The sequence below is a fragment of the Canis lupus genome, chromosome 18 (assembly GCF_048164855.1).
Source record: "Canis lupus baileyi chromosome 18, mCanLup2.hap1, whole genome shotgun sequence".
In the NCBI taxonomy this organism is placed as follows: Eukaryota; Metazoa; Chordata; class Mammalia; order Carnivora; family Canidae; genus Canis; species Canis lupus.
The window spans coordinates 33,796,596-33,822,851 of record NC_132855.1 but is presented as its reverse complement, the minus strand read 5'-3'; the positions used below and the strand labels follow the sequence as shown (position 1 = coordinate 33,822,851).

The following is a 26,256-nucleotide window of genomic DNA, read 5'->3' as shown; positions in this document are numbered from 1 at the left end:
GTGTTCCCCCAAATTTATTTATTTATGTTAAAGCCCTAATTCTAAATGTGACTATATTACCTTTAAAGAGGTAATTAAGGTTAAATGAAGTAATGAGTGAGGTCCTATTTCAACAGGACTGGTGTCCTTTTAAGAAGAGGAGGAACCACAAGGAAGGTGTACAGGTGAGGACACAGTGAGAAGGTAGCCATCTGTCAGCCATGGAGAGAAGCCAGAAACCAATCCTGCTGGCACCTTGATCCTGACCTACCACCCTCCAGAACTCTGAGGAAATGAATTTCTGTTGTTTAAGTACCTTATCTGTGTTATTCTGTTATGGCAGCCCGATGTGAATAACAGATGCTCCGACGGTTTACAGCCACACAACCAATTTCATCCATCTGTGTTCTCCCAGAGAGTTTTGTCTTTCATGATATTAACTCCTATGTGTTTCTTTCATTTTCTAGTTAGCAACCTCAAGAATAAGAACTATGCTGCATTTCCTTTTATAGTCAGTGACTCTGGTGTCTGTTAAAAAACTAACCAAACAATACCAACAATAAAAAAAATATTTTGTATAGGCATTTTCTTAAATACACAAATGTCTTGTACAGAGTTGAGAAATTTATTAATCACTCATGTGTAATGGGAGTTGGTTCAACCTGCTTTTGTCTTAAGTTCCACTTGCTATAGGTTTCATTCAGGGAATGAGTTTCTGTGAAAGGCAGATTTTAGATCACTTGAGTTCATAGAGTGAAGGGTATGATACTGTTGAGTATTTGGGACTGTGTATGGAGGGAGAAATGTGAGTGGCTGAGCTCATAGGGAACTTCCCTTACCATCCTGCATTAATATCTATTTTTCACCAAAATGGGGTCTTATTTACTTAACGATACCAAAATACGGTTCTTTGACACTGTCTTCTATAAATAACTTTTCTCTTTTAAGCTTTTAAAATGTTAGCATCCACCAATTTTTGTCCTCCCTTCTCTTAGCATTCTCTTTGGGCAATTTCATCCAGGACTTATGCCGCTAAGAACTGTATCTTTACTTTAACCTTCCCTCCTGAGTGCCACTTGAAGTCACCTCAATCTCTATGTATCCATACTGAATGCATTCTTTCCCTTCCCAAATCACTCCTTCTTTCTTAGTTTTCACGCATGTTGTGTGTCTTGGTCAGCTCAGGCTGCCATAATAAAACACCAGAGACTGAGTGTCCTACCAACAGGAATTTATTTTCTTACCACTCTGGAGGGTAGCAAGTTCAAGATCAAGATGGAGGCCCTTTTGGTCCCTGGTGAGAGTCTCTTCCTGGCTCCCAGACAGCCACCTTCTCCCTGTGTCCTCACAGGGCAGAAAGAGAGTAAGTTCTCTCTGTTGTGTCCTTTTATAAGGATACTAATCCTATTGGATCCAAATCCTCCTTTATGATCTCATTTAATCTCAATGCGAATGCCAATTCTACACACTCATTTGCCTAAACTGAGTGCTTGGGACTTAGTAACTCTTTCCTTTTCCACATTAATATTAATTACAGACCACAGGCCATCAACTTGCTTCTTTAGTGTTTCTTTAAGACATTACCTCCTTATTCAAGGTCAGAATATCTTCATGTCTTTCCTATTTATTTGTAATATTGTCTCAGCTTTTCTTCCCACCTTCAGACTTGCACAGTTCCTCACCCATAAGTGGTCATCCTCTGTACATGTCTTGAGTAGACTTCTCAGATGTAAACTGTATCATGTTTCTCATGGTGTCCCAGTGGTCTGGCCACTGGCTAGTTCTCTAGCTTTAACTCTTTGTAGCAGTCCCTTTTACCCTCGACTTTAAGCACACTGAGTTATTCATAGTGTCCAAGGTGTGCTGTGACATTACATGCCTCTCCACCCTTATTCAAGATGTTTCTTTGCCTAGAAAGCTTCTCTCTCTTGACTGGATACATTAGATTTAGCTGTAACAACACTTCCTTTTTAAAACTTTTCATTATCCCTCCAGGTAGACATGATTCCCTGTCTCGTATTCCTTCTATTCTCTCCAGGCACTTCTATCAAGACACAGAACACCATATTTAACTATGTGATTACACATTAGACTCCCTGGTATCCTGGTATTATACTCAAACCTATTAGGTCAGAGGGCATGTCTTATGTATTTTTGCATCCTCTGCATCCAGCTCAGTGCATGACACTTAAAGAATATATACCACATGAATGCATGAGTTAAAGAGATAATAGAACTGAGAAATTTGGATTAATTAAATGTAGCAAAAAACATTTCATGGCAGAAAATCGAGACGTTTACCATGACATATTTTCCCATCACCATAAAATCCTTTTGGACATGCACCACAATGATAGGAACCAAAGGTATTGAGACATTCTGCTCCTGGAAAGCAAGGCCTGGATTCACACTCATCAACATCCTCCTGGCAAGTTTTGCCTAAACAAAATACAGATTGGGAGTTTAAATTATTTATTTTGAAAAACATCATATGTCCTATCAAGCACTCATTATTTGATTTCTTTTACCTAAAGATCTTTTATTTTACTTTCCTAAAGGCATCCTTATTTCTTTTACTTTAAGCTATGTCTTATAAATTCTGGAAAGGCTATCATACATTAAGAGGAATGTACCCATTTTAAAATTTACAGCAGAATTAAAAAGTCATTAACTAGATTCTATTTAACATTAAATAAAGACCTTTCAAGTACATAAGATTTTTTTCTATAAAAAAGAAGATAAGAAGGCCATTAATATTTTAAGGCAAAAAATTACCATATAATAGCAGCAATTTTTACCTTGTTACAAAAAGCTCAGGGAATTTTTAAAAAAGTTATTAGAATGACTGCCTGCTTAACTTAAGGACAACTTACTCAGTGCAGTTAATGCATTAGCCGTGAAAATCCATGAAAATTTTACAGCATGCTAGGAAAAGTTAATCTTTCCTCAGTAAAATTTTTTGAGATCAAGTATTGCTCTCTGAAATTCTTAAAAACTTAATTGAATGAATATATTCATAGTCATTTATTCATTAGAGTACAACATATGAATTCTTTAAATGTAGTCTATAGTTCAATAGTTCCAAATTATAAAATGATAAAGTTTTTATTTTAAGATTTTATTTATTTATTTGAGAGAGAGGGAGAATGTGAGCAGTAGGAGGAGCAGAAGGGGAGGGAGAGGGACAAGCAGACTCTGTGCTGAACATGGAGCCTATATAGGGCTTGAACTCAAGACCCTGAGATTATGACCTGAGTGAGCTGAAATCAAGAGTCTCACACTTAACTGACTAAGCCACCCAGGTGCCCCTATTATTTTTATTTCAAAATGCTGAGAAAACTAGTAGACACCTAAATATCCTGCTTAGTTCTATTACAATGTTAAAATAGATGTCTTCAAGGAAAATATCAGCTCAATAATTGCATATTTACTTATTTAAAATTTATATCTAAAAAATAATAAAATAAAATAAAATTTATATCTGGAAATTAGAGGAAATATCGGTATGACATATAAAAAGCCTTGGGAAATTAAAAGTTGTCATTCATATACTTGGTTGAGATTTCTAGAATCAGACACTTTAGGATAATTAATGAGTTAGCAAATTTCATTTAATTTCAACTCTAACGTTATGTCATGATCTTTTTTTCATGATCTTTTTAAGTTAATGAAATATCAACGTTTTTAAATGATAATTTTTACATTTCCCATGGCAAATTTCCTTATTATTCCATACAATATTTTAATGGCAATTCATTAAAATATGTTTCTACCTACTAAATATATACAGAAGTGTTTGGGAACCTGCAAAATACTACATGGACATGGAATATTGCCATTAAAATTATGAAAATGGGAAAAATTATAAGAGTGTATGCAATGTAAATCATAAAAGAATATGGGTAGCAAATGTATTTGTGATGACTTTTACTAGACTTTCTAAATGTGTATTAAAATCTTTAGGACCATATACTTGCTTGAGTAATCTGCAGATTAATTTGTTTGCAGATTAATCTGCTGTCTAACTTGTTCACATATTAATTTCATTCACGAAGAACCAAAACTTACCTTTGAGTTCAGGTGGACATACACAAGAATAACTCTGAAATCCACTAACACATTTGCCAAGACCACAGGGGTTTGACTGGCACTCAGTGACGTTCACTTCACAAAGACTGCCCTGAAAGCCAGGCAAGCAGACACACAGGTACATTCCACTTCCTGGAGGAGATTTAGTGTCTGACACGCATAATCCACCATTCAAGCAATCACAAGACTTCACAGTCACCTTCAAAAGAAACAAAAAGTAAATGCTCTACTTTTCAATAAAAGTAACTTCAGTTTATGCCCCCAGAAATTGTGATAAGTATGTATGTTTATGTGTAAGTATGACCAGATCACAAGTTTTGCAAAAAATTAAAAAAAATTAAAAATACATATATATTTCATGTGCAAGAGTATTTGAAAAGATAGTTTAATAAAGCAATTATGCCAACTTTCAAGAGCATAGCCAAAATATAAATGCTGGGGAAAAATTTTTAAATTTTACTAGATGATCGATCAGTTTCTATAATGCAAGCAACACAATTAGAAAAAAAAAAATCCCTGAAGTGTAAAACAGTCACCAGTTATCCCAAATATAGAGAATAAACAGTCACTTGAATTAACAGGTTAACATGACAGTACACAATTGCGCTTCATACTACTACTTCTCTATAAATGTGTCCCAAATTTCAAGTGAATACAGTGTACAAAATACACTATTAATAGCTCATGACTGATAATACCAAAATAACAGTCAATAAAAAATGACTTTCCTTGAAGGAAAAGTATATAATTATCAATCTTAGGTTGATCATTCAGAGAGATAGACATGAATGTATTCTTTATCCTTGTCATAGTTATTATATACAGGCCAAAATGGTCTAGGAATTAGTCATTTAGCTCCATGCTCTAGACTTGAGACTCTCCCTAAGGTTTAAATTCCAACAAAAACAGAATTTTGGCAGTTTAATTTTCCCATGACGTTGAATAATTTAGTTCCTCATCACAAATTAAGAATTATATTTTGAGTTTAAAATAGATAATGGTATTGTTAATTAATTCAGTGGCATTTACGTAATGATAAATATTACCATAATCGTGACTCTCGTTTCAGCATTACAGTCGTCATTAAAACGTAGAGTGAATTCCTGTGGAGTTTGGGATTCTGTTTTCCACATAAGAAGTCCTGAAGAGGAAACATTTGCTCCCTCAGGACCCGAGTCCAAGGTAAAACGGACGTCAGAACCTTCAGGATCAAAGGCCGTGAACTGGTACAAAAAGTTCTCCCCGAAAAATGTCTGTAATTTGTCTTGCGGTATTTGAATCACTGGAGGTTGGTTGTCTGTCACAGAGAAAACATATACTTTATATTTGTGTAGAAAGATAAAGGAAAAGGGAGACTAGGCTACAGAGAGCTCTCACTTCAACATTCTGATGAAGTTTTTGAACTCTGCTATAACATCCAATACCTACCTTGACTCCTTTTTCAATTTTTTTTTACATTTGAAATAAATTGCATTCTTAGAAAATGTAAAAGTAACTGGCAGGTGCAAGACTTCAAAATTTGCTATGAGAGCATAAAAGCACTTTGACCAGAGCATAAGATACATAGCCACATTTGCATTCCTCAGACAGGATGCATCTTCTTTGAGATCTGAAAATTACTTCTGGAGTCGACCAACTAACTGCTTGCTCTTTCACTCTCTCTTCTTCATCCTCTCCCTTTTCAGCTTTACTTTCCCCCTCGACACCTTTTTTTCTTGTTCATTTTTCTTGTCCCCTGAATTTTCCTCACTGCACCTGTCTCCTCAGTTAGAACTGGGGGCCAGAGAGTCACCGCAATACTCTGCTCCTCCAAGGGCTTTCCTGCTGCCAAGCTCACATGCTGGAATGCTGGTTATTTCAGAGGGCACGGGGGCTCCCTTTGTGCTCATGTCATGCTTTAAAAGATCTTTTTATACTGTCACATTAAAAAATGTCCCCCTTCCTTACCCACCGGCTTAACAGATAGGAAGAATAGCCTTTTTAATTGCGCTGGGTACAAATACACTCTGCTGACATCAACAAAGCACTGATGCCAAGAGAATGTAGTTCTGGCTCCTGTTCTGCCCTCATATATCTTTTTTTATTTAAGATTTTATTTATTTATTCATGAGAGACACAGAGAGAGAGGCAGAGGAAGAAGCAGGCTTCCCGCAGGGAGCCCGATGTGGAACTCGATCCCGGGACCCCAGGATCAGGACCTGAGCCAAAGGCAGACGCTTAACCACTGAGCCACTCAGGCGTCCCTGCCCTCATATATCTTTATATAATTTACTGATTTTAATGTCCTCACCCCTCAATATGAGAAATTTGGGATAGATGATATTTCCAGACCCTTTTATCCTTGAACATTGTAAATCTGTGATGAGTCAGTCACACCAAGCCATGAAAAACATAGACATCAATTCATAAGCTCTATTGTGTTTCCCTGGTCTCCGGCACTAAATTCTTCTCCAAATTCTCATCGTCTTCCTATAACACCCCATGAGTCTTGCACCTGAGCGATGAATTATCTGACAAATGGTCTAACACAGTAACGGAATTTTTATATACAATAATATATATAGTGATGTTACAAAGCACAGTATAAGGTTTTACGACTCAGATAAAATTACATGGGGCTGGGGGCAGGGGGTAACGATGCCTGGTCTTTTGACTGAGGAAAGAGAATGAAGAAATATCTACATGGAATTATATAAGCTGTATTTCAGGAAGTGACAAATTTTATTTTATATCTTTTTTTATTGGAGTTCGATTTGCCAACATATAGTACAACACCCAGTGCTCATCCCATCAAGTGCCCCCTCAGTGCCCGTCACCCAGTCACCCCATCTCCCCGCCCACCTCCCCTTCCACTACCCCTTGTTCATTTCCCAGAGTTAGGAGTCTCTCATGTTTTGTCAGCCCCTCTGATTTTTCCCACTCATTTTCTCTCCTTTCCCCTATGATCCCTTTCACTATTTTTTATATTCCCTGTATGAGTGAAACCATGTAATGATTGTCCTTGTCCGATTGACTTACTTCACTCAGCATAATACCCTCCCAATTCCATCCACGTTGAAGCAAATGGTGGGTATTTGTCCTTTCTGATGGCTGAGTAATATTCCATTGTATACATAAAGCACATCTTCTTTATCCATTCAGCTGTCTGTGGACACTGAGGCTCCTTCCATAGTTTGGCTATTGTGAACATTGTTGCTATAAACATCGGGGTGCAGGTGTTCTGGCGTTTCACTGCATCTGTATCTTTGGGGTAAATCCCAAGCAGTTCAATTGCTGGGTCGTAGGGCAGATCTATTTTTAACTCTTTGAGGAACCTCCACACAGTTTTCCAGAGTGGCTACACCAGTTCACATTCCCACCAACAGTGCAAGAGGGTTCCCCTTTCTCCACATCCTCTCCAACATTTGTTGTTTCCTGCCTTGTTAATTTTCACCATTCTCACTAGTGTGAGGTGGTATCTCACTGTGGTTTTGATTTGTATTTCCCTGATGGAGCATTTTCTCATGTGCTTGTGGCCATGTGTAGGTCTTTGGTGAAATTTCTGTTTATGTCTTCTGTCCATTTCATGATTGGATTGTTTCTTTGCTGTTGAGTTTTATAAGTTCTTTATAGATCTTGGATACTAGCCCTTTTTCTGATATGTCATTTGCAAATATCTTCTCCCATTCTGTAGGTTGTCTTACAGTTTTGTTCACTGTTTCTTTTGCTGTGCAGAAGCTTCTTATCCTGATTAAGTCCCAATAGCTTATTTTTGCTTTTGTTTCCCTTGCCTTCATAGATGTATCTTGCAAGAAGTTGCTGTGGCCAAGTTCAAAAAGGGTGTTGCCTGTGTTCTCCTCTAGAATTTTGATGGATTCTTGTCTCACATTTAGATCTTTCATCCATTTTGAGTTTATCTTTGTGTCTGGTGTAAGAGAATGGTCCAATTTCATTCTTCTGCACGTGGCTGTCCAATTTTCCCAGCACCACTTATTGAAGAGACTGTCCTTTTTCCAGTGGATAGTCTTTCCTGTTTTGTTGAATATTCGTTGACCATAGAGTTGAGTGTCCATTTCTGGGTTCTCTATTCTGTTCCATTGATCTATGTGTCTGTTTTTGTGCCAGTACCACACTGTCTTGATGATCACAGCTTTGTAGTACAACCTGAAATCTGGCATTGTGATGCCCCCGGCTCTGGTTTTCTTTTTCATATTCCCCTGGCTATTAGGGATCTTTTCTGATTCCACACAAATCTTAAGATGATTTGTTCTAACTCTCTGAAGAAAGTCCATGGTATTTTGATAGGGATTGCATTGAATGTGCAAATTGCCCTGGGTAGCATAGACATTTTCACAATATTAATTCTTCTAGTCCAGGAGTATGGGATATTTTTCCTTCTCTTTGTATCTTCCTCAATTTCTTTCAGATGTGTTCTGCAGTTTTTCGGGTATAGATCCTTTACCTCTTTGGTTAGGTTTATTCCTAGATATCTTATGCTTTTGGGTGCAATTGTAAATGGGATTGATTCCTTAATTTCTCTTTCTTCAGTCTCATTGTTAGTGTATAGAAATGCCACTGATTTCTGGGCATTGAGTTTGTATCCTGCCTCATTGCTGAATTGCTGTATGAATTCTAGCAATCTTGGGGTGGAGTCTTTTGGGTTTTCTATGTACAGCATCATGTCATCTGCAAAGAGGGAGAGTTTGACTTCTTCTTTGCCAATATGAATGTCTTTTATTTCTTTTATTTCTTTTTCTTTCTGATTGCTGAGGCTAGGACTTCTAGTACTATGTTGAATAGTAGTGGTGATAGTGGACATCCCTACTGTGTTCCTGATCTTAGGGGAAAGGCTCTCGGTTTCCCCTCCTTTTTTTTTTTTTTTTTGGTTTTTCCCCATTTAGAATGATATTTGCTGTGGGCTTTTCATGGATGGCTTTTAAGATGCCAAGGAATGTTTTTTTATTTTTATTTTTTTTTATTTCTTAATTTAATTAATTAATTAATTTATTTATTGGTGTTTCCCCATTTAGAATGATATTTGCTCTGGGCTTTTCATGGATGGCTTTTAAGATGCTGAGGAATGTGCCTTCTATCCCTACACTCTGAAGAGTTTTGATCAGGAATGGATGCTGTATTTTGAGGAAGTGATGAAATTATATGGTACATAACTATGATGTGGGGTATTTTTTCAGATGGAACAAAGTATCCAGACATTATCTGGATCTGCTATTATACTCAAGTAGTCACAGAATGGTAGGGCTGGGAGGCATTTAATAGATTCGTGAGTCCAGGTAATTTTATTTAATAGGTGATGAATGCATGGCTTCTGGAATTTAAATAGCTAGATATCTTGTCACAAAACTAAAAAAGAATTAAGGCTAAGAACAGGATATAAAGCATTGGTTTCAAAGCAATGTTCTCTTTCCACTATACCCACCAACCTTACTGATGGATGTTTTATGTACTTACCTAGTACTTTAGAGGTTGTTTTGTTAGTAGCTATTTGACTTGTACAAACTGTATAGCTGAACTAATCATTTCCATTTCTTCTATTAATAATTCACATTTGCTTTCAGTATCAAACGTTAAAATGAAAATCTCATACTCTATTGTAGTATAATTGTAGAAATTACATGAAATAACATTTCACCTTATATTACATTCAAGCAAAGTAAATCATGCAGACAGGAAAGATGCTAAATTAAGCACAGTGTTCATCTTAAACACATTTATGTAACTAATGGTTTATAATCACTTAAAAAATATCTTGTAGAGAAAACATTTGGATTAATAAAGATTAACTTACTTTCTAAAACTGACCAAGTAAATTTTGACATTTTTGGTTTACAAATCAAACAAGGGCTGGTAGGATTTTTATCTTCTTCAACGTAGCAGAGTCCATCAATAATGCAAACATTTTCCTAATGGAAATTTAAAAAGAAAAACAAGATACCATAGTTAGTGTTTAGGAAAAAATGTACATAGAAAGCCAGCATCACATATGTTGGTGATTCTAGTGAAAGTATATTTTAAGTCTGCTTTGATTTTTTCATATGTCCTAATGGAACTGATCAATATGGAGAGAATAAGAAAACACTTTATAGCTTTATCTATGTAGAATTATAGCTTATAAATAACATAAAAGAAAACCTGTCTTTTCTTCTTGTTTTGTTCTTTGTTTTTTTACTGCTAACTCAGCTGGAAGTACTCTTTTAATAAAGAAATGAAGCAATTTTTTCCCCTGCTCATCTTACAGAAACACATTAGTTTATAGCATTTTCCCTTGCTCTAGGAGCCCACTATGTCCTCTGAACATGGTGAAACTCAACCAGAACCATGGCATAATTATCCACACTTGACAATGGATAGCCTTTTACAAAATAGTAGAAAGAAAGGCTGATCTGCAAAAAAATAATGTTTAATGTAGCAATCATTTTTAACCTGGGTAGAAGACCAAATTTTGTTCAGCATATATAAACTTTGCCCATTTAACAAAATCTCTTCTGATGTCACTTAGAACATGACGCAAAAATAAGAACAGAAAGAATATAAAACAATTGTGAGTTACGACATTTTAAAGGTATTTCTTGGGATGCCTGGATGGCTCAGTGGTTAAGCTCTGATTTTGGCTCAGGGGGTGATCCTGGAGTTCAGGGATTGAGACCTACACTGGGCTCCCTGAGGGGAGCCTGTTTCTCCCTCTGCCTGTGTCTCTGCCTCTCTCTCTCTATATCTCTCATGAATAGATAAATAAAATCTTTTAAAAAAAGAAAAAAGTATTTCTTTTAAGATGTGGAAATGGAGTACTTAGGGGAAAGTAAAAATCAAACAACTTTTCAGAAACAGAAACTTCTTACTGATATGGTCTAATTACTAATCTCAAGGGAAGATAGATTTAAAATTTTAAATAATAATACTTTAAATTTGAGTATTATTTGATATGCTTCTCAGTTTTGAAGAGCTAACTAATATTAGATCCATGGTATCTATTAAATCAGCAGCTGGCATATGAGAAAGATCTGTTGATAAACCCAACAGACTGGACCTAGGTTAAGAGGGTGTGGCTGTGAGGATTCAGCTTTTTTTGGGTTGTTCTGTGATCCTTTCAGTGGTGGAGATTTGCAAGGTTCAATTAATTTAGTTGCCACAAAATAAAATAAAATAAAATAAAATAAAATAAAATAAAATAAACCAAAAAAAACCTCCTTCCTGTAAAAGTGTTAGCCTTATACATTTTACAAGCTCCATTCAAATGCACACCACTTGTTACAAAGATTAGGTGATTGCGGAGAAACATCTTACTGGAAAATAATTTTTAGTCCTTAAAAAGAAATATATGCAGGAATTAAAATTCAATCTGAACCTCCTCTTTTAATTTTTTTTAAAGAATAAACAATCTGCCAACTTCAAAACACAAAAGGTAGAAATCCTTTCCTTGCCATTTCAACAAGAGTTACAGTCAGAGTACCAATTTTAATTAACCTCATATAAACTTGAGAAAGGCTTTTCTCCATTAGTATTTCTGATATGAAGGTGAAAAAACTAATATACCATTATCATGCCAGTAGCATGGGAAATAAAAAAAACCTATCAAGTAAATGTGAAAATAAGTGAAAAAAAAATACATACCTTTAGAGCACATGAGTCGTTCCCATAGAGACCACAAATTTGACAAGCTCCATCATAAATGATCATTATTTTGGGATTACTGAACCTATAACCATCATTGGATACCTGTAAGATATAGTTTTATAATAAGATAATTTATTCTAAATGTGGCTTCATAAATTATGAAATTTTAATATATATTTACTTTGTTTACAAATATGATAATATATATATTTTTTACCTTTAATTGCCACTTCGCAATTGGTTTCTCATCCATCAGATTCATGGTATCAGATGGTTGAACATCAGGGGGCAGCTGACAATCAACAGTTCTGCTATTTTGAAAAACAGTATGCGTGTAGACAGTTTTTCCAAGGACCCATTTACTGCTATTATACTAAAGGCATAATGAGAAGGTAATTAACGCCTTTTAATTATGGAAATCTCTTGCTAGTGAATTACGTATAATCAAAATATAAATTTTAAAATGCATGCCTGGTATATTGGAATATATAATGAAGTAATAAAAGTGACATCCACAGTGAATTTTATCCAGAATAATGAAAATCATATACACCTTAATTTGACATAAACTGCTTCTAATGCCTCATGCATTTCTTATGGGTTCAGATCAAAGAAGTTACCAATATTGATCATACATAATGAATCACCATGTAGTGAGTTTTGTAGGAAGAGGAAACACATTTGACTACATAGCTGACACACAGTGGATTGATTTCCTACCCAGAAACTAATCTCTCCTGCAAAAGCTCCTTTCTACTTCTACTCAAAATTGCTCTTTCCATTCTTCCATCTGTGTGGTTCCCAGAACCCCCTCATGTTCTTATATGACCCATCTTCCTAACTACACTTAAGTACTCCCTGGTGGATCTAAGCTGAGCCAATGCTTTGATTATTTGGAATATTTTAACTTTGTACTAGAGGGTATGTTAGGCCAGTCCAGCTCTGGTGGCTTGAGGTGCAAGACACAAAGTTATGGAGCGGTGGGGGCTGTGCTTCTCACTACTTGGAGAAAGTTAGTATCTAGTAAAAGGGGAAAAATGAAGCCTGAAGAGAAAAACAGAACTGAGACAGATAAACACACATATAAGTGCAGACAGAGTTTTTATGTGTTCAAGTCTCAAGTTCAAATTATTCCTGAGAATTCAGCAATTACATTCTAATCCTGATTCTGTGAAAAACATCTTGTCCTCATAATAAATACTATTTTTGCTCAGGGTAGTTTGAATGAATTTATGTAACTTATAACTAAATTCTAATCAGTTAGCCCTATTTAATAACTCAGAGGCATATCACACTTAGCCTATGCTTAAAGGACTATTTTTCAGTATTAAAATGCACTGGTGTCTAAAAAAGAAAAGCCACAATAATTTTCTGTGTACTGGTAACTACACAGAAAACTAAAAGGACATATTTTATTGACAATATTTTGATTTCAATTTTTAAAAACATTTCTGACTGCAGAATGCTTTCAATTGTTCAGAAATGATCAAGGAGGGATGCCTGGGTGGCTCATCGATTGAGCATCTGCTTTTGGCTCAGGGCGTGATCCCGGAGTCCTGGCATCAAGTCCCACATTGGTGTCCCTGCATGGAGCCTGCTTCTCCCGCTGCCTGTGGCTCTGCCTCTCTCTCTCTCTGTCTCTCATGAATAAACAAATAAAATATTTTTTTAAAAAAAAGAAATGGTCAAGGAGCATGCTGACACTTCCATACTGAGGGTCAGTCGGAGATGGGAAAGAAAGTAAGAATATGCTCACCTGTGGCCAACAGAAACTATCCTGTTAAGATTTGATAACTGAAAGAGTAGGCCAAAGTAGAAATCTCTACGTTTAAGGGAGTGTGTACAATCTGGCCCAACAGATCGGTCAGTTCAGTGGTCCCTCTCTAGTCCCCCTCTAGTGGAGAGAAATTGACAACAATGTCTCAGGGTAGTCATGATATGGACACTTGGATGGACACAGGACTTTGTGCATTGAAACAAGACTCCAGCCAATGACTGGAAATCCAGAAATTATTTCCACTTGTCTTTGGAGAAGCCTACCCCAAATAAGGAATAAACAGAGTTCTATTTATTTTCCATTTATCCATATTTTGTGTATCTTTATATGCTGAGGACTCTCTTTTTTTTTTTTTTGCTGAGGACTCTCTGATGAAAAAAGATCACAGAGGAAAAGACAGACAAAATAATTTTAATATTGCTGTAATCGAGACTCAAATAAAGCTTAGTGAGAGAGAAGGAAGCCATTGAGTCTAGCACAGTTAGGGAGGCTTCTCTTCCTGAAAGCAGAAGAGACTGCCATCTGGACATTGGAAGCAGAAATGGAGAGAGTGCCATTCATCTGGACATTGGAAGCAGAAATGGAGGGGATACCAAGTGCAAGGCAAGGATGCATGAGACAGCATGAGATTTTAGTAGAACATGTCCAGGGAGTTCAAGTTTGCAAAATTAGACAAGAGCTGGATCACAAAGGGCTATTCATTTCTAGGATAGCTACTTGGATTTAATCCTATAAGTATTTAAAAATTGTATTCTATAAACTCCTGTTTTGGGGGGAAGGGAGTGAAAGAAAGGATTGGGTGCTTGCATCTCTAGATAAAAGCTTGTTTAAAAGTACTACTGCAAAAGCAGAAAAGAACATCAATAATACGCTACCCTTCATGCAAAAAGAAGGGATTTATCTGTTCCTTTGTGCAAAAGAAATGCAGTAAGGATAAACCAGAAAATAATGAGAGTGGATACCTCAAGGTGATAGATGGAAATGGAATGGAAAGAAAGGATAATGGACAGAGTGGCAGAGATGATAAGACAGTGGCATTTCTCTGTGTATACCTTTCACATGGCGCAGACCCTCAGAACCATGATATTATTTTGTATATTTTCCAAGTAAGTAAATAACTAAAATCAACTACAGTGTGGAGAAAATGCGAAGTGGAGTATAAATATTTAAAAATAAACCAAATTGTCTTACAAGTGAAATACAAAAATATCCTGAACAGGGTGCGAAAGAAAATAGCTAATCTAAGTAAGTTCGGTTGGGGCTAGTGAACATGGATATTTCTTTCTGTAGTTCTGTATAGTGTGCTAGAGAATTTCACAGTGTGCTCTTTATCAGATGTTTAGAAAAGGAATGTAATATGAGAATAAATATCACAGCAAATAATGTATCTGAAAGTAAGCACAATGTGTACTTTCCAAGAGAATATAAACCTACAAAACTCTTTCTTGGCAAGTCACTTAATAGTAGTATGATGTCATATAATTTATTCTGCCATGAACAACATGAACAACTTTACATGAACAACAGTAGACATAATGTCTACTCTCTTGAGTAATACTGAAGTGAATAAAATTTCCGTTTTCTATTTTCTGTCTTATTTCACTGGGATTAAAATATTTCATGGTTATTTAGAAAAGCTCTACTCAAAAAACATGGAAGGGGACGTCTGGGTGGCTCAGCGGTTTAGCGCCTGCCTTCAGCCCAGGTCGTGATCCCAGGGGTCCTGGAATCGAGTCCCACATCGGGCTCCCTGCGTGGAGCCTGCTTCTCCCTCTGCCTTTGTCTCTGCTTCTCTCTCTCTCTCTGTGTCTCATGAATAAATAAATTTAAAAAAAAAAACATGGAAGTAAGTATACTTGTCTTGTATTATGATTTGATAAAGACAGATATAAAAGTTATTTCCTCCTTAAATTCTCAAACCCAGTATTATATTTGGCTTCAACAATTTAGAGAAAAAAGTATAAAGAATGCTAAAATGTCATTTGCTGTTTTAAGTTTTCAGCTTCTCCAAGTAAGTACTTCAAAGAATTTTCCTTAAAATAAAAATCCACCTGAATAAAGAAAAAGAAGAACATACAAGTAATCATCCAAATAAGGTATAATCTGATATACCAGTGTTCAGACTGAGTGATCATATGTGCTGTTTGTGGCCCGAAGAAAGAAAACACTATTTTCTTTTTGAAATCCATAGTAAGAGAATATACAGGATAAGTGCAGTTAATCTTCATCTTTTTGTCTTGTAAAGGGAATTGTTCATATCCTTATGTCCTATAAGTTATACAGATTGTCTTGGATAAAAATGATCTCCATTCTTTGTGGTTTTACATTTCGATGAATACAGAAGCTTGCATATCAAGCTTAATATCATATTAATTTCTTAGTATGACTGGAATAGTGAACCAATACTGCAATAAGAATTATATAAAATAGTTTAATAGAGTTAACAAATAAGGGAGAAGCTTTAAGTTTAAGCAACTTAGCCATTTTCCTACTGAGCTCTCTGTGGATATGACATCTTTTGGGATTATGTTGCTAACTGGTAAACCAAATTAGTCCAAGATAAAATTAATCTGAATAACTCATAAACTTAATTGTTTTTCAACACTAAATTTAACATACCTGCAGTTTAGTAACTTCACATTTAATTGAAGGTGATTCTTTGAAGCCTTTACCAAACACTCTCACTATCATACAATTATATTTTCGAATATTACAGAATCCAGCATTCTCAAGTTCTATAATTTCAGGAGGCATGTCTTTTGGAAAGAATGATAAAACAAAATGGATAAATTTTCTTTAATTCCAGAAAAATAAACTAATTATTTTCAAGGTCCAAATTAAAAGCATATGGAACATAATATTTTGAAGTCTACTCCAAATATTAGCACATTAATTAAACTATTAAATATTAAGAATAATCTGATGTTAAAAGAAGTGTGACCCACCATCAAACCAATACAAATAGCAATAAAGATATTACCAATACCTAAATATGCAGGTTTAATTCATGTTTTAATAAAGTTTAATATCAATTATTTACAAGTATTAAGAAATTACTACTACAATGGTCTGTGTTTTGTTCTTGCCATTTTGGTTTGTGCCATAGAGATAGGTTACAGAAAAAAATACTTTGGTAATAAAATACTGTAATTAGGAAGGTCTGGGTGGCTTAGTGGCTGAGCATCTGCCTGCAGCTCAGGGCATGGTCCTGGGGTCTAGGGATGGAGTCCTGCATTGGGCTCCCTGCAGGATGCAGTTTCTCCCTCTGCTTGTGTCTCTGCCTGTATCTCTGCCTTTCTCTCTCTGTGTCTCTCATGAATAAATAAATAAAATATTTTTTAAAAATAGTGTAACTAGCAATGTAATGTATTAAAATTCTTAAAAATTCTTAAACATAAGAGGTATCAAAATTTCATTTAACTGTTATTAATGTTTTTAGGTATTATTGCTATCTTATATGCCACCATAATCTTAGATGTACTTTCAATCATAGAAAAAAATTCTCCTAGCAGACAGTGTTAACTGATCTTCATATAGTTATATCTATGATTCTGGCATTGGTAAGATAACACAGTATTTGTATAAGCAAGATCTAGTTGTCAAAATAGATTAATGCAGCATATAAAAGTAATTGAATCCTCTATTGGCAAAACTGAAGTGAATAGAACTTTACTAGCAGTGGAATATAAAATCATAATTTGTGTACTCAGAATCCCAAAAATGCTTATGAAAATTATAAAAACATATTTGGTAGTTTATACTTTCATATTCGACAAACTGTTTACTAAGCAATTTCTATTTTTCTGGTTATTCTAGGTACCTGGGATATATAGCCAGAATAAAGTTCCTGCCTTCATATAACTTCATTCTAATATAGGAGGACAAAAAAATAAACAAATGAAAAATAAAGTGTATAACATAAACGTTTTCAAGACTAGGGAGAAAACATATATATTAACCATATGAAAGGACATAAAGACTATAGACTTGTGTGAAGAAAACCACTTTATTTTGAATGACCATGGAAGAAGTCTCAGATAATATGACATTTGAAGAGAGATGAGAAGGAAGTCCATCATGAAGATACGTGTTGAAAGAAGTAAATGCAAAGATTCTGAGGAAGAAGCAGGTTTGGCCCTTTGAGAAACAGCAAACAACCACTTAAGAATACTGGGGAGCAGTGAAGTGAGTTATAGAGAGAATGACAGATGAAATTCAGTGAGAGAGGAGACTCCCATTGGATAGGGGCTTCTAGGCCATGGTAGTAGGGAATGTAGATTTTACTTGGAAGGAGAGGGGAGAGCCATTAGAGAGATTTAAGCAGGAGTACTATGATCTCACTATCATTTCAAAGGGATTACTATTTTTTTTAAGATTTTATTCATCTCTTCATGAGAGAGGCAGAGAGAGAAGCAGGCTTCCTGCGAGGAGCCTGACATGGGACTCAATCCTAGAACCCCGGCATTACAACTTGAGCCAAAGGCAGACACTCAACCGCTGAGCCACCCAGGTGCCCCTCAAAGGGATCATTTTAGTTGCTGCATGGAGAATAAGCTTTGAGAGAATTTATAATTAGGTGAGAGCTAATGGTGGCTTGGACTAAGTTGTACCAGGGGAAGAAATGAAAATCATTGAAGCTAGAGCAGGATTTGCTACTAACAGGTTAAGCTTGAGGCATGAAAAAAAGAGGAAAAGTCAACATGACTACAAGTTTTTAATGTGAACAGTAAGAGAAATGAAGTGTGCATTTACTGAGATGGCAAAGTCTGCAGATGGAAAAGGGCAGGATGGTGGGGGTAGAAGGAAAATCAGGAGGAGTAATTGGTTTAATAGCTAATTAAATCAAGTTGATTTTTAAAAAAAGATTTTATTTATTTGTGAGAGAGAGAGCAAGGCCAGGGTTGGGGGCAGAGGGAAAGGGAATAGCAGACACCTCACGGAGCAGGGAACCTGAGGAAGCACTTGATCCCTGGACCCAGAGATCATGACCTGAGCCAAAGACAGACGCTTAACCGGCTGAGCCACCTTAGCACCCCTCAAATTGATTTTTAAAAATTTCTTTCTCTTACATATTGAGATAATAGTTTGTACCACGTAGGTGGACTAGAGAAAAATTAAGCAAATTGGTATGATTAGCAGAATATTATAAACACAGTACTCAAAAAATATTAAATTTGAGTTCTAGAAAAAATAATTATTCTCTACAAGTGGAGGGATGAGCTGTGTGCAAAGACCCTGAGGTCAAGAGAACTTGGCTTTACAGAAACCAAAGTGGGTCGAATGAAATGAGTAAGGGTTTTAGTTGTAGGGGATGACTGAAGAGTTACTGCGTGCCTGATTATGTTGTGCAGTATAGGCTACTATAAGTACCTCAGCTTTTACTCTGAGTAAGATGAGACACTTTGGAAGAATTATTACTATATTGATTAAATAATTTGGGTTCTTTGCCCTATATAATCTGAACAAATATTGTTAAGATACTGAAGGTAAAAAACAAAGAATTTTCATAATCAAATAACATACACAATATCAAAGTTGGAGAGTACTTACCATGCGAATCACTGCAGTCATAGGAACCAAAGCCAGGGGAACATGCGCATCCCCATTCCATGCACTGCCCATGGCCGCTGCATAAATTGGGGCATTTTAGTACCAAGAGAATATCTTCGACTGACTTGCTATTTTCTTCTGCATTGTATTTCCCCTCTTCCAAAATTCTCTTTTCACATTCATTTTCTAAAAGAGCCACACCTGCTTCTGCCCAGCTGAGGTCATCTTTTAGGAGAACATCCTTAACACACATATCTATAGCATTGTCCAGACTCTTGCCCAGAAAGGCAAGACAGTGTCTTCCTACACTAGAGTTGGCAAGAGTCTGCTGGCACAGTGCCAAAGTGTGGCCTTCGGTGAGACCAGAGGGTGTGGGCCACGTAGGGACAAACTCCTGGTGGACATCCTCAGTATGGTCCTCAGGGAAAAAATAAGTCAATTCTTCTAGGTCACTTTGGCTGAGACTCTGGAAAGCAAACATAGGAAGAAACTCATAAAAGTTTTGCCGTTTCCATCTGTTTTGTGGATCCCGCCTCATTTCCTGGCTGTGGCTCCCCTGGTCCTGTGTATGTTTCTCGTTGTCCAAAGTCTTCGGTGCCTCTTGTTTTTCATTTCCAGGATGTTTTTGTAAATGTAATTCCAGTTTGCTTAGGTTCACATGCTTTTTTTCTTGAGGCAGGAAGTTCAAGTTATTTTCTTCTCCAGATGTATACTCATTTATTCCTCTGATGAGAGCTTCTGAATTAATATATTCAGAGGTGACATCTAGTTCTGGTATCAGGAAAGAGAATTTGGCATGTTTGAGATCTTTGCAACCTGAAATAATCTCTTGTTGAGATACACTGTCCAGGTGATCAAAAGGATATAATGAATTAGTGTTCAATGAGCAGCTACAATAGGAGAGTTTTCCAGGTGATGGCGGAGAAATTGGCATTGTGTCAAACATGCTTTTCCCCGGCAAAATCCTTCCAGGTGAAAAACAGAAAAGAATAGTAAATTGGACAAGAACATGTTTTCTCAGTAATGTGTTGCAAAAAAAAATCTGAGAATCGTGTCACCATTTTAAATCAAACGTGAATACAATAACAAATGAAAATAGTTTACTTTCTTACCTCCACTCATTAATAAAAGCAACACAATTATTAAATGTTAGATCAATTTTTATCCCATTTTTATTATGGAAATCATTTTCTGGGTTATTATCAAAGGTGCCACAAAGTCCCAGAGTGTTTCGGTAGTCTAGGCTAGGGGCTCTGATTGTTAAACTCATGCCCCATTCACTAAGATCAGCACGGATAAATGCTCCAGAAGAAAACCAGATCTGAAATACAGAATAAAAGATGCTTAAACAATATTCAACATGGACTAAGAAAAAAACTATTATTTGAGAAGAAATAAATTCATTTATTCCTTCAATATAAAAAGAGAACAGAATAATGATTTTCTTCAGACTACAATTTTCCTTTTAATGCTATATGTCAAACCAGTGGGCTTTTGCACTTTGCTGACTTGAAATTTGATCTCATATTGATTCTTTCATTGATAAATATTGTTCAAGCCTCTTTAAATAAATTTAAACTAAGGTGAGATATTTTATACAATCAAAACAGTTATAGATGTTGAGGATAATGTTTACCAAGTAATGTCTCTGATGATAATTAAATATAGATTTAGACTACCAAGTAATTAATTTATACAGATAAATATAATTCCAGAAGAATATATGTTCCTGTGGCTAATCAATATTCTCATCTTCACAGTAGGCAAATTTAATCAGAAGCCAAATTATAACCAGGGCATATCTGGGGAGTTGGAATGAGAGCAAGGGGTTTGTTGAATTATCTTAATAGCCTGTGTCATCTGTGATCTTCCTCGAAGGCCTATCACCACTCCCAGATCAGAGACTTGAATGTTGAAAAACTATCCTCTAAAAATCATGAAGATACACCATCTGTGTCTGTTCTTCTGACTCCTTCTCCTTTAATTTTTTAAATTTAAAAATGGCACTTTTTTCTCTTTATAGAAATGGTAAGTGCTCATTCCTGAAAATTATTTGAAAAGCAAACAAACCTTATATTGCTTAATTCAATCCGAGCTTGTTAATGTTAATGTGGTACAGATTCTTCTAATTCTTCTTTCTTCTAAAACTATCTTTGCCTGTCAATAAATACAATCAACTCCAAAAAAATACAATCAACTCCAAAACTTTAACGACTAGAAAGTGTTCTATTATATGACATCACTTAGAGTTTTGGTTAACCTAAAATATTCTTCAATGATTAATTTCAACGTTTTCCTTTAGAGAGAGATGCAATTAATATCATTGGGGCTCTGCATATACTTAATTATTTATTATGGTAAATTTCCAGAAGGAACTTCTTGAAAAATGACATGCAAAGGATTTATGCATGCATAATATATGTGTTCTCTGGAAAGAGCGTAGATACTATTTCTACTCTTGCCAATATTGTATGAGATGTTTAATCTGCATTTCTTTACTAATGAGGTTGTGGTTTTCATATTTTTGTTGGTTATTTATACTTTTGGATATATTTATCAGTTTTATTTCTTTTGTAAATTGCCTGTGTATATTATTTGTTCATTTTAACTGGAGTGCCGATTATTAGTAAAGTATAAGATTGTTTTCTGGGATCCCTGGGTGGCGCAGCGGTTTGGCGCCTGCCTTTGGCCCGGGGCATGATCCTGGAGACCCGGGATCGAATCCCACATCGGGCTCCCGATGCATGGAGCCTGCTTCTCCCTCTGCCTGTGTCTCTGCCTCTCTGTCTCCCTCTGTGTGACTATCATGAATAAATAAATAAAATCTTTAAAAAAAAAAAAAAAAAAAAAAAAAGATTGTTTTCTAAGAGCACCTGGCTGGCTCAGTCAGTAGTGGTTCTTGATCTTGGGGTTTTGAGTTCAAGCCCCACGTTGGCTGTAGAGTTTCTTTAAAAAAAATATATTGGAAGATAGAAAAATAATTTTAAAAGGGCATATTTTCTCTATTAGCTGTATGTTTTATATGTAGAAAATATTTCCCCAACTTTTCATTTGCATTTTGGTTTTTTGAGGATGGAATTCAAATATGTAACATTATGTTTAAAAATTCTTGTTCACCTCAGGTAAAAAAACATTCACCTATCTTTTCTAATATTTTCATTTAAATTTGAACCTTATTCACCTGGAATTTACTTTCTTGGAAGATGAAAGGAAAATGACATTATAACATAAAGAGCTTATAGATGTCAAGCATTATTTTAAAATATTAATGAATACATATTCTTGGATCTGTTTGTTGGTTTTCTAATCTCTTCCATGTACCTGCCAGCCTATTCCTGAGGCAGAACCACCTGTACTCATTTCAAAAATTGGCTAACTACTCCTGAATATTTATTCTTAATTATATATTTCATTTCTGTGTAACATATAATTTATTAGGTACCATCAAAAATAATTTTTAGGAATAACCCATCAAGTTACCAAAATCTTAAAATAAGGCTGCTTAGATTTAACAGAGTCTTAACCATGTTGTATCTATTTGTGTGTGCAAAGTGAAAAAAAATGTTATTCCTTCTAAGATCAGTATTAATCAAAAAGCTATTTTGGGGAAAAAAACTAATGTTAGAAAATGATAGTTCTTAATTTAATGGAGATGAAAAAAAGTTCAGACTAAGCCAAAATCTATAGGAAAAAGAGGAAAAATACTTTTAATTGTAAAGAATTATACATACTGTGACTTTTCTTCCTAAATAAGATTCACTTATCTTGACATTGCTGGTTACATCTTGACTCTTTACAGATAAATATGGCTGTGATTCATGTAGCTGACCACTGCACATGTCAAAAGTTACTATATCACTTTCTTCTTTGGCAACAAACCCGCAGTTACATGACACAGGATAGTGAAGGCTTCCACAGTCCCACTGGCGTACATGGACTTCAAAATCACGTGACATACTCTTATAAAGCACAAATGTTCCAGTCTTGAAATTATCATATACCCTATCATTAACAAAAATCAACTGCATTAAGAATTGGTACAAAATACCACAGTAATATGTTATAAGCAAAAAAATGTGTGTTAAATTTATTCATACACATTCAATATATTTTGATGCAAGAATGAAAAATCCATATTTCTCATAGCTTCATATTATTTTATTAAGATTTACTTATTTGAGAGAGGGAGTGCATGCATGCATGTGAGAGGGAGGAGGGGCAGAGGGAGAGAGAGAGAATCTCAAGCAGACTCCTTGCTGCGTGTGGAGCCCTACAGGAGGTCCCAGCCAGGACCCTGAGATCATGATCTTGAGCCCAAATCAAGAGTCTGATGCTTAATCGACTGAGCCACCCAAGCGTCCCTGCTTCATACTAGTTTAGAGAACTGAATGAAACAAAGTAGTGATCTCACTACTTGTTTCTTCCTTTCACCACTTCAGTCAACTCCTGCTAGATTCTTCTCCTCTCTTCCTTGCTGTATTTTTTTTCTTCATAGCACCTATGTTCCTTAGATACACTATGTATTTTATTTATTAATTGTGCATATCTCTCTTTACCTATACAGATGTAAGCTGCATGAGAGCAGAGGATGTTTGTTTTATGCACTGCCATACCCTCAGCATTTAGCACAAAGTTTGTCACTCATTGCACAATTAATCTTGTTGAATTATAACCAATTAAAGTAATCCCAACTATGCTTTCTGGAGGCTTTTCCACTAAAACTTCTAAGCTTTTCATTGTAACCATAAAGGATTCTTGCATGTGGAATCAGTTTCCACAACTTTTCAACACTTGCTCCAACTTCTGGATTATCATTTGCTATGGAGTTCAAAATCTATTTGCTCATATTGAAAAATATTACCGACAATGATCACATTAAAAAAATTTTAAAAATATTTATTTATTTATTCATGAGAGACACACACCCACACACAGAGAGAGAGAGAGAGAGAGAGGCAGAGACATAGGCAGAGGGAGAAACAGGCTCCCCGCAGGGAGGCCGATGTGGGACTTGCTCCCCGATCCTGGGATCATGCAGAGTGCCTGGGGGCTCAGTCGTTGGGCACCTGCCTTCCGCTCAGGGAGTGATCCTGGGATCTGGGATCAAGTTCTGCATCAGGCTCCCTGTGAGGAGCCTGTTTCTCCCTCTGCCTATGTCTCTGTCTCTGTATCTCTATGTCTCTCATGAATAAATAAATAAAATCTTTAAAAAATTTTTTTGTAAAGAATAAATTACCTTACCTTTTCATGAAGAAAATTTTGACTCAACAAAGAGGTGTTCTTATAATTTTCTTTAGTGACATCTTAAAATTATATATTTCCCAGAATGGTATAACTGAGTTTAAATCCTCATAGGTAGATATTAATAGCAAGATAGCTTAGATTACTTTTTGATCATTTTGCCCACTTTACTTGCATTCCAGGGGCAGATATCCAGCTATTCATGATGGCTACAATAGTTTTACCCTGATTATTCTTGTCATGAAGTAGAAATGCTTAGTTTTAAAAATAATTATAATGTGTTAGTCTAATCATTTTGCCTAAATCCTAAAGATTATTTCAGTATCATTCAGAAATGTAATATACTAAAATTCACTAGAGTAAAGAAACCATTATTAAAAATAACTAAATGATCAAGTTAAAATGATTGTTCATATTTGCAAGAATTTTCATTTTTTTTTTTTAAATTTTCATTTTTACAAATTCAGCTCACAACTAATTTGTGTATTTACCAAGGGCCAAATTTTAGGGTAAAAACACTCCATACAAATAAATCAGTAGTTTGAAACAAGCCAGCGATATCCATATATGTCTTCCCTTCTAATTTTTCAGTGACCAGGATGAAGAAATAATAAAATAGTAAGATATTTAAAACAAGACAACAGCAAAATCCAAAGGAAACAACAACTACTATAAGAAAAAACTTTCAGGAAATTACCTGCCATCAAATGTAATTATATGTGGGTCAGTAAATGAATAGCAGTAAGCAGTTGGGACATCCTTTACTTTGATCTTAAAAGCAAAGATATTTTTGGTAAATATTATCATTAATTGTATTTACTGATACACAATAAATTTCTTAGCAATCTCAATGACTTTTTCATTAATTATTGTTTTATCATAGTTATTGAAATTGAATCATTTAAAATGGAAAAAACAAACAATTTTGAAATGAAAAGTTTACAAGATGCATTAATCAAATAAATATATCTTTTTTAAAGCTCCAATTGTAAAGATTTTTTTTGTAATTTGTCAACCTGGATGCTGTCTGGAATGTAGCTGTTCCACAGGAAATCCTCATGAACTATAGGCTCCACTACAATGTTTGTAACTCGATCTCCATCTCGAGAAAAATCTGTTACAGCAGTGTAGTACACAAAAGCATGGCTACAGGATCCATTAGCACAGGATGATGTTTGGTGAAGGTCCGCGTGACAGGAAGACAATGCCAAATTTAAACCTAGCTGTTCTTTACCTATTTTGTGAAAGAATACATTGAGATTTTTTAAGGAAATATACCAACCAAAACATGTAATAACTTGATTAACATGGAACACTGAGTTGAGAGATTATTCTTATTTTCTCTTATTTAAAAAATATGGTTGTAATTTTGTCTAAATAAAACCAAAGCTATGAACCCTTCCCAATCTTTACGAATAATTAATCAACTGCAATATAAACATATATCTATACATACACAGTACTATTTTCAATAAGGTATAAACCCATGTGTACTTGTAAAAAATTCAAAAGCAATATATAAGATTGATTGTATTTCTGTAAAAAAAAATCATAATTCTACCACCAAGGAATATAATTTGATGTTCTTTCCACTTAAAAATTGTGCTTTGGGTCCAGATATGTCTGTAGTATTTCACAGGGTTTGTACTTATGTTCTATCCATTGATGAGTGTTAGCAATGATTATTGATAGAGATGATTATTGTATCATCATCTTAAAAATGGAAAAATTAAAATATATTAAGTAACTCCATACCAGTAATAAACTCTCTATTGCTTTTCATCTCCCAAATGGCCCAATACATTCAGAACCCTAAGATGCTCCCTTTCCTATGGAACAAAGAATAAAAACTAGTAATTTAGAAAGAAAATAGTAACAGAAGAAAGGAACATCGCAAATGTGTAACTAAACAAAAAGGATAGATTGCTCCAAAAACTGGCAACAAGGGAAGTTTGCTCTTATATCTAATCAATGATTACAAAACCTTTTTGAGATGTGGAAAAAAAGCA

General features: G+C 35.2%; 1 protein-coding gene across 3 annotated transcripts in view; it reads right to left on the bottom strand.

Moving 5' to 3' along the window:
* VWDE (von Willebrand factor D and EGF domains) overlaps positions 1-26,256 on the bottom strand; it is a 97,759-nt gene that overhangs the window by 42,029 nt on the left and 29,474 nt on the right. For all 3 annotated transcript variants that reach the window (XM_072783983.1, XM_072783981.1, XM_072783982.1), the window contains 12 exons: positions 25,264-25,481; positions 24,945-25,018; positions 22,738-23,008; positions 20,119-20,327; positions 19,007-19,971; positions 16,076-16,212; positions 11,897-12,052; positions 11,677-11,781; positions 9,854-9,968; positions 5,115-5,365; positions 4,048-4,267; positions 2,281-2,418 (listed from right to left, as the gene is read on the bottom strand). In XM_072783983.1, the coding sequence (XP_072640084.1) occupies positions 2,281-2,418; positions 4,048-4,267; positions 5,115-5,365; positions 9,854-9,968; positions 11,677-11,781; positions 11,897-12,052; positions 16,076-16,212; positions 19,007-19,971; positions 20,119-20,327; positions 22,738-23,008; positions 24,945-25,018; positions 25,264-25,481 (2,859 nt within the window). The remainder of the gene's footprint in view (positions 1-2,280; positions 2,419-4,047; positions 4,268-5,114; positions 5,366-9,853; positions 9,969-11,676; positions 11,782-11,896; positions 12,053-16,075; positions 16,213-19,006; positions 19,972-20,118; positions 20,328-22,737; positions 23,009-24,944; positions 25,019-25,263; positions 25,482-26,256) is intronic.